The sequence below is a fragment of the Pezoporus wallicus genome, unplaced genomic scaffold, assembly GCF_028554395.1.
Source record: "Pezoporus wallicus isolate ANWC-B61680 ecotype Strahan unplaced genomic scaffold, APGP_CSIRO_Pwel_v1 contig_5261, whole genome shotgun sequence".
In the NCBI taxonomy this organism is placed as follows: Eukaryota; Metazoa; Chordata; class Aves; order Psittaciformes; family Psittacidae; genus Pezoporus; species Pezoporus wallicus.
Window position 1 is genome coordinate 2,960,616 of NW_026642423.1, and position 12,253 is coordinate 2,972,868.

The window sequence follows — 12,253 nt, forward strand, 5'->3', positions numbered from 1 at the left end:
CATCTGGCTGGATGCAGAGCCATCAGTTTGTGGCTGGGAGCTTGTGTGAGGGCAGGTTGTCCTTGAGCTTGAGATTGGCTTCCTGCTACGGAAGGGAGGACTCTGCTTGTTACTGGAAAGTGGAGACATTATCCTGCATAAAGCATGTAAAATAGCCATGGCTTCCTGTCTCTGTCAGACATTAGAGCCGATAGAACGGCTTTCTTGATCAGGGAGCCAAACAGAGCTCACGTTTTGCCTCCTCACTGCTCCTAAACTTGATACATTCCCTGTGACTACTGCAGTGCAGACTGTGGTATTGGCAGGAGTGACCCACAGTTTATGATGATATTTTCTCCCTTTTTGAGAAATGCTGGGGCTCTGAGAAAGCAGCTTGCTATGGATGGTGCCTCATAACTTCAGCATAACAGTGGCTGTTTCAGAAGCAGAGTGTTTGGTCAGGAGATGGCAGCAGAATCAAGCGCTGGAGCAGGTTGCTTAGCGCCAGAGTACAGTCTCATGGTCCATCTCTGGCCTGAATTTAAATGGTGATGTTTTTCTTTAAGCTATTTCTAGATGCCTTGAGTAAATCCTTCTCACTTGCTGTGTTTGAGGGCTTCCAGCTGATAAAGTCTGCAGCAGTTTTATCACTTCGGCTAATTCATGCTCATGTCTCTAGCTTTTTGTTCAGAAAAGGAAGTGAATTCTCCAAATTGATTCAGTAGTCACCAGCTCTTTGGGTTTGGCCAAGCCCTGACAACATCTAGATTCTACAAGGTGTAGAGGGAAAGTGATGGTACTGGTCACAGGAGATCCTCTTTGTGGTTCACCTACTGGCTTTGAATTATGAAGGCAGATCTTGCTGTTGCTTGTGAAATGGGAGCTATAATGTGCCAGCAGTTCCCACAGAGCTAGGTGCTCTGGGAGGAAGGGTTTTATGGGGGAGAGGCAGTGATTTCTTCTGGAGACAAAACTGTTCACTGAGTAGGTCTGCTCGGCACAAGCATTTGTGAGCATTCCTTTCTCAGAAAGCTTTCTGGTTTGGAAATGAGTGGCAACTCCCCTAGTTTCTGTGGTAGGAGATGGCATTTGTGGAGCAGAGGTTTTCAACGCCCTATGTTTGCACTCTAGCTGGATGTGGGTGCAACAGCCATGAACTCAAGACTCGCCAAGCTACAGAGGGTGAGCTCTGAGTGTTGCTAACATGATGCTGTAGCTGCACGGAAGCCCTCTAACCCTCCTACAGTGTATCCTGTCCTACAGCTCATTTCCCTAACCTTAACCATACCCAGCCAGAAAATGATAGCTGTTAACATGTGCATGAACCGTGCACGTGAGTGGAGGAAGCTTAGGGTAATAGATTGTGAGCCATGTCCCAGTCTTGCAGCTTAGGTGTCAGTTTGTAGGTACATCAGCCAGGCCTGGATTCATCTCTCTTGACTGAAGAAGGAGTTGAGGGCAGCACTGCTTCTAAGTTGGCACTTCATGTGACATGTTTCAAAATTGAAAGGATCAGTCTGGGTCTTTGTGTATAATCCCTGCAGCTGAAGAGACCCTTCTAGCAGGATGCAATAGGAATGATGCATGCTGTATGGCACAGATGCTTTGTGCAAATGGATGAGCTTTTGTACTCGCTGTGCTGTGAGTTGGAAGCTGCCTTCCAGACACTTGGGCCCAGTGTGTTCTGCTTAGTTGTTTGTCTTCCTGATTTATGGCATGTCAGTCATTCTGCAGCCCCTGCAGCTGGCTGCTGCAGATGCACTCCCATCTCAAGCCATTCCTGTGGCATCTCCGGAAAGCTCAAATCTAAGGTAGTCACAAGGGCTAACTGAGCCTGCAGACATCCAATACAGCGTACAAGGAGCAGGGAACTTAGATACCATGGCTGGTCTGAGCTGCTGACACATGAAATGTGCAGAAAACAGAGCAAGAGGGCAAAATCTGTAAAATGGCAGTGGAAGGCAATATGTGCCCCATGGATCACCCCTAGTGAGGGCTGCATTGCTCCTGCACTTGCAGGTATGTTTTTAAAAACATGTTTTAAGAGAGGTGTTGCTTCGCCATGAGTAAATGCCCAGGTAACTCTTAACAGTTACAGGAGAGCAGAAGCGTCAGAAAAACTGTGTTAGCCACATGCGTACATACCCCATTTCCCCACCGCTTAGACCATCTGATTGTCTGAGCTTTTCTGACCTGCCAGGTTATGTAGTTGAATGTGATAACATACCTTTAAATAAGCCTGGTGCATGCTTTGCCCAGAGGAGTGGATGCACAGCAGCTGGCTGAGTTTGCAGGCAGTGGTCCCCCATGCAGCTCTCTTGCCTCATGCTGCAGTCTTAACCTGTAGGCTACCCCACTGCAAATGACTCACAAGTTGGTATATTTGCGTGCTGAAGGGAAACTTCAGGGGTGGCAGCTCCAAGGCATGCAGAGAATAGGGTGGTTGCACACATGAGCTGCAAGCAGTGCAGCCTTCTCACCTTGAGTATCTTGTCTTCCTCATGTGCTTTCAACGGAATAGAAATCTCAATGCTAGACACCCTGAAGGCAGAGGGTGGGAAGGCTGGTTCTCACCTGAGCAGGTTCTACCAAGCAGGACTCCACGTGCCTCACTGAAAATTCTTCAGCCGTATTTCTAGATGTTTTTGTTTTGGAAATTTAGGAGTTTTGCCAACTTTACCTTGCATCAACCCCAACAGATTGCTGGGTTTTGGGAAGATGGGTTTCGCTCCTCATTCTCACAGTCCAGAATTTCAGCATAGCAAACAAGACTCATTTTGCCTGTACCACCTCTCAGAAATGCTAACCATCCAGGAGCCCTGACTAGAACAGGGAATGAGCATCTCCAGGGAGTGATTCAGCCGTTCCGAAGACCTGTGCTCAAGGTGAATGGGGTGGGTTGCCCTGTGGAGGTGCCCATCTCTTTTATGAGTATGGAGAATGGCACATTCCCCATGTGTAGATTGTGAAAGGTAAGATAGGTGATTTGCATCCTGTAGCTGTAGTGTCTTTCTTTGACAGAATCTCTCCTTCTTCCATGGGTGTAAATAATGACATTGCTAATTGTTTACAATTTCACTGTTTCTAGGCAGTCTCAGTCAGATAGCAGCTTTGGTACAAACTTTGTTGGGAAGTAGCTTTTTCCCTGTTTAAAAGGAATGAAAGCATTTTTTACTTTTCCCCCATTCTCTTCCTGAATTGTCTCCAAGCCAAATATTAGCATGGCTTTCATAATGCCTTGACACCTCCTTGGCCTGCACTCTGTAAGAAAAGTCCCTGCTCACATCTGTCCCTCAGCATCTGATCTGTCTTCCCCTCCAGGACGAAGGATGGCTGATGGGTGTGAAGGAGTCTGACTGGATCCAGCGCAAGGAACTTGACCAGTGCCGAGGGGTATTCCCAGAAAATTTCACAGAACGGGTGCAGTGAAAGCCCAAGCCCACCAGACGCATTTCTGCTGGAAGAAAGCAAGTTTTCTGGTAGATAATTGAAAAAAGAACAGTGAAATGAAAAGAAGAGAGAATTCTAAAGGAACAGAAGCCTGGGGAAAAGTCAACTTAAAGGGTGTGTTCTTCTCAAAGGGCAAGGTTTCAGAAGTAAATTGAAATTCAAAGTGTTACCAAAATATATACATATTAATAATAATAAGGCAAGTCAAATACCCTCTTCCCCCTTTGGTTTTAACAGCATTTGGATTCAGAGGACTGATGCAGAAGCAACTCAGTGGTTCTCTGAATACTGTATTGACTGAATTGGTGAGATGTCAGTCTAATTCCTGGAAAGGCAGTATTTGTCTGATGGCTTGAGAGTAGAAGCCGCTTTTGCTCTTGGATTGGTCCATCTGTTTTGTCTTGAAGGTGGCTTGCATGGCAACCATAAAAATTCAGCCTTTCCTGTGTATTCAACCCACAGTAGGCCAAACTTTCTGTTATGCTGTTAAAAAAAAAATATTCAGTGTATAGTGTTCACCAATACAATGTATGTGTGTGTGCGTGTATTTTATTTTCTTCCTTTAAAAACAATATTACACAAACTATGATTTTGTATATGTGAAGACAGAAGAAACTACATGGAAAGGGCATGGAGAAGATGAAATGTGTGAAGCTGTGCTCCGTCCAAAGGTCTTTCGAATGCAGACACCTGAATTCTCACAGGAGTACTGGTTTGTGAAATGCTAAGAGGAATGGACAAAGTCAAGAGAAGATGCAAGACAAAACAAGCAGATGCCATTTAGATGGCTCTGAAATGTAGGAGAAGGGATTCTCTGCCCCCCAGACCCTGCAGGCAGTTTCAGAAAAGCTTAGATTCGTGTAGATGAAAGCTCTAAAATCTGTCTGGTTAGTAACATTGCTTTTAAAGAAAGAGATAAGGGAAGACTTTTTTTTTTTTTTTCTGAAAGAATGAGAAAAAACACTGAGGAAAAAAACAATTTGCTTTCTGTGTTTTAAATTGGCATTGTTATTTGTGGAATTGTATTTCTTATTTTCCTTTGAAGAATTCTGTAAGCGAAATATTGTTAGATCAGCTTTCCCCAGTGCTGTGCTGGTGATCAAATTAACCTCTATGAAAACTGGACTCTTGAAGTACTCATTTAAAATGGCTGCATGACTTCATAATATTTTAATGCATTAAAAAGGGAGGCAAGAATATCAAAGTGGCAGTGTCAAGAAGACACTGCAGTCTAATACTGATGCTGAGACCTTTCCTATACTTTTCCTTTGCTTCTATTTGTTTTTGAGTTCTTTTAGTTTAAGCAAACAGATGACAAGGCTGTTTCAGAGTGCGTATTACACTTGTTAAAATAAGCTGGTCTGACCCTCCAAGACTAAAGTCCCACAAAGGTACTTTAAACTTTACTTGAATACTGATGCAGATGGCAAACAGGTCAGGCTATTACCATTTCTTATGTGCCCCACTCACCCCTGATCTTTTTGCCTTGAATGGATTTTTAACAGTGAGGTTACTTCCTGCTGTAAAGGGACAGAATCACTCTCTGAAATAATCTTCCTAACTGTTAGGAACTGGATTTTGTCAAAGATGCACGGAATGCTGACACACACACTACTGAAAATCCCACTTTTCCAACCTGTTTTGACTATTTGTAAGGCAATAGAGAAACATTGTAGAGCACAAGTGGAGGGCTTTGTTTTGGTGTGTGGTTTTATTTAATTTTATTTTCTTTTTTTTTATAATTTTAGTTCAGAGGGAAAGATTAGATTTTGATTAGAAAATATATTCTTATAAATGCAAGAATTGCTGGAGTTCCTCCTGCTTTCAGCCTGGGGAGATGATCTTTGTATGTTATTGACAGCAATGTAACAGGCATCAAGATCTGTCCTATATACCCAATTCCCCCCACCTTCTTTTTTTTAATTAAAAAAAAAACCAAACATGCAGGAATTTATGTTTTTACATCATTGTTACAAAACCCAATAGTATTTAGGAGTAGCTGCTCACAGTACAGAAGGACTGGACTCCACAAGTTATAGTAGTAGGATGAGTTGTTGCTTTAGAATACTGCCTTGTTTGTTTTTGTTTTTGGTTTTCACTGGGGTTGTCTTTATTATTACTCTTTTTATTTTCCCAGAATATCTATTTTTATGCATTTGACTCCCATTAATCCTTTAAAAAATATTCATAGAAAAAAATATACATTTAAATATACATAGAACTATATATATTAAAAAAGCGGGTTGATCCAATTAACATAGTGCTGTAGTTTAAAATGTTTATTTTTATGCAAAACCTGTGGATTATTGTTTTTTAAAAAACAAAGACAAGATTCTAAGTACTAGAACTGTGATTTTTTTTTTTTTTTTTTTGTCTTGCAAGTAGTTGTTGTAGACCATTTAGAAAGCTGTGCTGATACCTAATTTATTGTGGGCTTTTTTCCCTGATTTTGTTGTCTTCTGTGTTTGAACCAGATGACTGTCCCAACAAGGATCCTTGTAAGACCTTTTCATTTTATTGAGCTTGCAATGCAACTATCCAGTACTGTATTGTCCCTGCAGACATCGTAACACTCTGCAAAAAAAGGGATGTTGTTTTCAGGTCACATGAGTGATGCTCAAATATTGCTAGTGGGAAGGATGCTGCGTGTCTCTCCACTTGCTTCCCCCCAGCCCAAAAATCCCAACCCCCAGAACCCTTTGCAGAGCAGGTAGGATGGGTTCCCTGGATCTTGCATTGCTTGCAAATAAGTGGTATCAGCGTGTCTCAGTCAGACTCTGAAAATGCAGGATGGGACCCACAGTTTATAAATTGCCTTATATGAAAGCAGGGTGGTATAGCAGGAACCTTGTAGATGGCAATGTTTTTTGGAACCAGGAGAACTCTTGTCTGTCTCCTGGGTCATCTTCAGCCCATTGCAAACAGCCACAGCTCCTCCTATTGTCAGTATTTTTGTGTATTTTTGTGTGCTTAAATAGCTTGATTATAGTTGGTATTACCTGGTGAAATGAACTTCCCATTTTCTTTGGTTTAGGACTGATTCAAATACAAAGAGGGACAGTAAACTCCCAAGTAGGCTGTGCCCACAGTGATTTTTCAGTTTGCAGGCTGAACTGAAAAATCTGGGGAAAAAAAGTTGTAAGGGTGACCTAGGACAATTTTTTTTTCCCTCAGTGGGATAAAAAAGGGAAAAACCAAACCATTAAAAAAATCTTTTCAACCAAACCGAAGCATTCATTTGTAGGGTTGCTTTTTCACTTTTAAAAAACATTATGACTTAGGCTATAGCAAGTTGCTTTGAAGAAAAATGTGAAACCCTCTCTTCTGAAAATTATGAAAGAAAATGTTTTCATGTTAATAGTGCTTTTGCCTTCGTTTATTTAATCTGATGGCTGGTTTCAGTTAACCCTAAATGGTATTTTTTGGTAAATACATTACCCATTGAAGAGAACCCAAAGAAGCCTGTTGCCCAGTTTGTCTCTACTGCCAGGTACACTGTGCACATTTCAGGGTTTACTGGTATGTGGCCCAGCAAAGCTGCTGCTTCCCCATCTAATAATCTTCCATTTTATTGTTTTACTGGGTGAACAATCAAAGCATCTCTTACCCTGTGCCATTGACTGGTTTTGTAGCCTGTAGACTGGTTTTGTAGCCTAGTTTAGAAAGATATTCTTGCTTTATCATTCTCTGTTTGGTCACAGGTTTATGACTATAGGTTTATGATGCTACTCCAATTTGAGCCTAATCTCATTGTGCAATGGCAATTATCGTTTACCCAACTGATAAGAAAGAAAAAAGGCATTGCTTTTTTCCCTCTTTCTCTATCTTAGCAATGTCAGTAATATATCTTTATTAGCATTAGAGAAAGGTCCCAGGGTAAAGATGAATGTGTTGTGTTCCAGGTGAGACTCCTACATACTCTGCTACTTTCCATGGGCATTCCTCAGCTGTCTGCTTTTACCATCTTTGTGTTTTTTGGCTGTGGTGATGCAGTAAAAGTGATTGTGCCGGCTTCATTCCAGATGCTCAGAGCTAGTCCTTGAAGCTTTGTTCAGAGTTGCAGAAACCTGTCCTGTCCCACTATCCAAAGACCATAGCCAAAGCAAACACCCCCAAGTCAAAGGGGTCTCTTTAATGACCTGGTGTGAAGGCTCCATATTCTACCTGGAATTGGGATGACAGATCAGTTAAGTTCTGCAACAGCCTTTTGAAGGGAAAAGGGCCAAGGCTATGGAGATGCTGAGGAAGGATGGATGGAGGGATGATACATTATCGTTTTCATTTTGGGTTGATGGCCTGACTGCCTCAGTTGTTGGTTCCAGGGCGCTCCGGAACCTTTAATGCTGAGAACGAAATGTGAGCAGTCAAGGTGTGCATGGTCGATACAATAACAACTGTCTCTCCTGCGAATGATACCAAGCTTACTTTCCTCTGTCCTGCTCTGTGCCAGACTGAATGCTCTCTGCTACTATTGTAGATGTTTGGATGCTGTACAGTCCATATCCCAAAACAGTGAATGTCCTTTGCTGGAGGATACAGAGGTGCCTCTCTTAGCCCTTCCAAAGACGAGCTACTTATCTTCCACAGCCAAAGACTGTGTGTTTCTAACATAGTAGACTCTGATTTCAGTCACCTCAGTGACTTTTTAGCATCTGGACCGACTCTCCAGCTCCTCCTCCTTCCCAGCCTTTCCTACGCTCTTTTGGGATGAAGAAGGCATAGGGCACTTCCAAGCAGCCTAAAGTACAAAGCTAGAAGATGCACAAATATGTCCACTGGTAAATCCTGCACAGTGCAGCTTGATAATTCTAATATAGGGAAAACAAGCAACAGCTTTTCTTCTCTAGGCTGCCAAAGGGAAGCTATTCCTTGTCACACAAGTACCATCACACCTAGCACTGGTGCAGACACCTCTCTGCTAGCATGCTCTGTTTTAGACATTTCTGAGTAGCAAACTTCTGACTGAAAGGTGTCCTGTGTGGTGCCCAGAGCTGGATTGTACCACCAGTGCTTGTGGAGCTTGGGGTCTGTAGCTGGCACATGGGAATTAGTTATTTCAGAAATTTTGTTTATGAAACTGAATGGAGAAGGTACAGCTGCAAAGACTGGTCTGTATGAACTTATACCTTGGTGTATCTTGTGTCTATAATTCCTTCACCTGTTTTCACTTTGCTAATCCTGACCCTAGTCTTGCATTTCATATAAATGGTCCCTACTTAAAACTTGCCACATGCAGTCCTGGGCTTATTGCTCCTCTTTAACTGAATCAAATGGCAGGGACTTTGGCAATGTATTGGCAATCTCATTTCCTTGTGTTGCATCAGTCTCTTCAGTTTAACCACAATGACCTGAAAACATTTGGGTTTTAAGTGTTTTTTTATTATTTTAATTTTGTTTTGTTTAAATGAAGCTGAACAGTTCCCACTGTATTCAGAGCTGTGATGCCCAGTTCCAGTAACAAGTAGTAGATGAATTTGTCCCATTTTGTTTCTTGGTGATGTTCAGAAATATAATTTGTGTCATCTTAAGTCCTGCGTCAGTTGTTTTCTCTCTCCCTCCCATTTTTTTCCTGCCTTTGTATTAAGCTGGAACAATTCAGGACTTGTTTCTCCTCAAAGAGGTGAGTAGCTTCAAAGGGCTTGGTTTGTCCAGGCACCATTAAGACTGGGAATTCTTACAAGCACATGGGGTGGAGAGGGTGATGCTAGTCCTTCCCTAAACAAATGCAACAGCAGAATAAACTAGCAGCTGTCCCTGTTCTAGTCTGTTGTGAGGACTTAACACCAAACAAATGCAATGTATGGAAGGATGTGAGACCTTTGCTTTTTAATAGCTATTAACCCCAAAGTGCTGGGATCTTCATTCTCTAAGGCAAATTTGTTGGTGGGAGTATGACACTGCATGGACATCCTACCCCATCTGGCCAAACATCTCCCAGCTCCCTTTGACCTGTTGGCATGCCTGGGTGAGCTCTTAGTTTCCAGGCTGGCTTTGAAGTCTGGTCTTTATGAGACGTTTTCTTCACCTATTAAAAGGTGAAGAAAATGCCCTTTTCTGCCCCTCAACCAGAGTGATGGTGGGACCCGTGAGGGACAGGATTAGAAGGATTCACAGTTCATAGCTGGATATTTTGGGTCCACTCCCTTGGGTGCCACATTCTACACAGTTTCAGTGCAGCTGCACATGGGACATGGTGTGTAAATAGTCAAGCGCTGGCTGAAGGTTGGAATGTGATCAGATGCAAATCGGTGCCAATTAGTGCTTTGATGAATAGATTGCCAGAGTCCTCCACTTTAGCATGCGGGCGTGCAAGCCTCGGAGCCAGCATGAGGTGCTGGCCAGACTGTGCTTTCATGCCTTCTTTGTTCCAGGTGACTCAGAGGGTTTGGTATCTTTTAGCCCCTCACCTCTGTGGCACTGGGATGGACCTGAATCCACTCTCATGGGTAAGAGGCAGGGTGTGCCCCTGAAACTGCAGTAGCTGACTTGGGCTCTGCCTTAGCTTCACAATAATAGTTCCTGCGAGGCTGAGCCAGACTAGCTCTGCTGGTCTGGGAGCTTGCAGGGCAGGAGCAAACCCTGAGCCATGGAGGTTCTGTGCATGCCTTCTGTTTGCCCACCCTTGTGCAGTTTCATTCCCGTCACCCAGAAATATGAAGAAAATGGGAGGAGGCAACTGAGGGAGAGCAGTGTGCGTAAGTCACTGTCAGCTCCCTGTGCTCAGCTGCAAAATTCATTCCTAGTGATGTTCTCTTGCTCCAAACAAGAAGCACTTGGGTACACTGGCCATGTGCAGGCTGTTGCCACATGAGTGCTGGCAGTGTGTTTGGAGCAGGCTCAGGGGCCCTTGGGCATGACCTTGAGAGCCCTCATCACACTGCAGGGAGAGTTGGCTTTGCTCTGGGAGCGCAGCTGGAGAAGGAAGCCTCTGGAGATGGAGGAAGCACATGCTGCACTAGGTGAGACTGGAGTGCATGGGAACGGGTAAGGGTGTTACATGCTGCAGGAGCCTGGCACTGGCTGGTGTCAGTTGCTCCATGGCATCCCGACATGAAGGAAGAACTTTGTCCGAGGACTGACCATCAGTGGAAGCCCACACTGCCTGGGAAGACCCTGTGGCAGAGAGTTTGAGCCCTAGTGTGGAGCTGCGAGTCACTCTGCAACCCTGAGGAGGAGCGGGTGGGAGTTTTGGGCAGCTCTCAGCACTTCCTCCTATTTGCTGGCTGGGTAGCCGGTGCCCTTTGCAGAGCTGGATTTCTGCTTCAGCAGGTGGAGGAGCCTCTTCTGCCCGTCTGCTGCATGCCCCAATTCACAGAGCCATTAATAACAGTGTGGGAACAGGAGTGCGGCAAGTGTCCATGATTAATTAGCTCATCATGGACAGTTAATGGCCAGCCTGCTCTCTTTGGCCCTGTGGTGTAACTAATGGAGTAGGCATCACTTCTCATCGGGCAAGGCGCAGCCCTCTGCTGGGAGCGATGGGCAGAATTTGCAGGGTGTTTTGTTGCAGGTATTTGGTGAGATCTTTTATTTCTAATGTTGAGGGGGATAGATCTGTGAGGGAACTTCCTTGTTATCAGAGCCAGGTACCCAGCTCTCTGGCAGGGGCCCACCCTAATATTAGCTTTTCTTTTCCTAGCAGTGGCATTATCCCATGTTTTGCCTGTATTTGGGAGCACTCCCTTTTACTGAGGCTGTGTCTTCTTCACATGCATTCTGCTTGTCTCAGCATTTTCTCATGAATTAATATATAGAAATGCAGGTACCACCTATGCTACAGCTGGCACGGGGGGTGTGGGGTGGCAGAGCCATGCAGTAATGAGGATCTACAAACAGGGCTGTTTTTTGAAATCTAAGTGGGATGAAATGATCTGCTTCATAGGTGACCCTCCCAGGGGGCTGAGATCCACTGAGCGCAGGTCATTGCCTCCATCTCAACTGCTTTGCATTTGCAAATGGCAGGAGAAAGAAGAGCTCTAGCAGGAGTGCAAGGTATTACAATTAAATTGCACACATTCACGTTGTTTGGTCAGCCCAACATAGTTCAAGGTGTGAAGTGAATGTGATGGGACCGGAGCCGCTGCTGCACCAATAAGAGGAGCAGTGCAAGCCTCCTGTCCTGTGCCCTAAAGGGGACATGTTCCCATTAAAGGCACAATATGGCTGCCACAATGTTTGCTGTTATGGCAAAAGTCCAGTGTGTTTGGAAACCCCTGTGCTGCAGACTGTAATTTCTCCAATTCAGAGACCTGTGAGAGCCTCCTGGAGTGACTTCCCTGCTCTAAGGCCCAGGATTGTCACTGTACATCTCTATTAGAGGCTTCCAGGAGAGACCTGACTATTGATTTTGCAGAATGTGCCATATTTGCTGCGAAGGTGATGCATGCCTAACCACAGGAGCAATCCAGCCACGTGGAGGCACTCATAAAATCTGTGAGTACCTTATCTCAGTACAAAACATCCTGAATGTGTGATGAACACCTTCACATGCTAGGCTTCTGGTCCCTCTAAGGAAATCTGAGGAAAATTCATGCTAAGGACATCTGTGCTTGGAGCAGGCAGGGTTTTTTTAGTGGCTGGGCCATGGCTTTGCCCTTGCTGATCACATAAAGGATCATGTTAGCTGCAGATGCATTCATTTCTTTCTTTCAGCTTTCCCCATTACCCACAGCAGAGGTTGGCTTTGCTCCTCTGTGACACACACTGAGGTGGTGACAAAGGTGACCAAGTTATTCCTCGAGTTGTCTTGTGAAGAATCATGCTCATCTGCCTCCCAGGCCCTCTTTCCCATGGGCAGGCATGTCAGGGAAGGTTGTACATCCTT

At 44.3% G+C, this 12,253-nt stretch overlaps 1 protein-coding gene across 15 annotated transcripts in view; it reads left to right on the plus strand.

The window, feature by feature from the left end:
• BIN1 (bridging integrator 1) overlaps positions 1-3,974 on the plus strand; it is a 97,864-nt gene extending 93,890 nt beyond the window's left edge. For all 15 annotated transcript variants that reach the window (XM_057430033.1, XM_057430034.1, XM_057430037.1 and 12 more), the window contains one exon: positions 3,301-3,974. In XM_057430033.1, the coding sequence (XP_057286016.1) occupies positions 3,301-3,408 (108 nt within the window). In that variant the 3' untranslated portion in view covers positions 3,409-3,974. The remainder of the gene's footprint in view (positions 1-3,300) is intronic.
• The last annotated feature ends 8,279 nt before the right edge of the window (positions 3,975-12,253 follow it).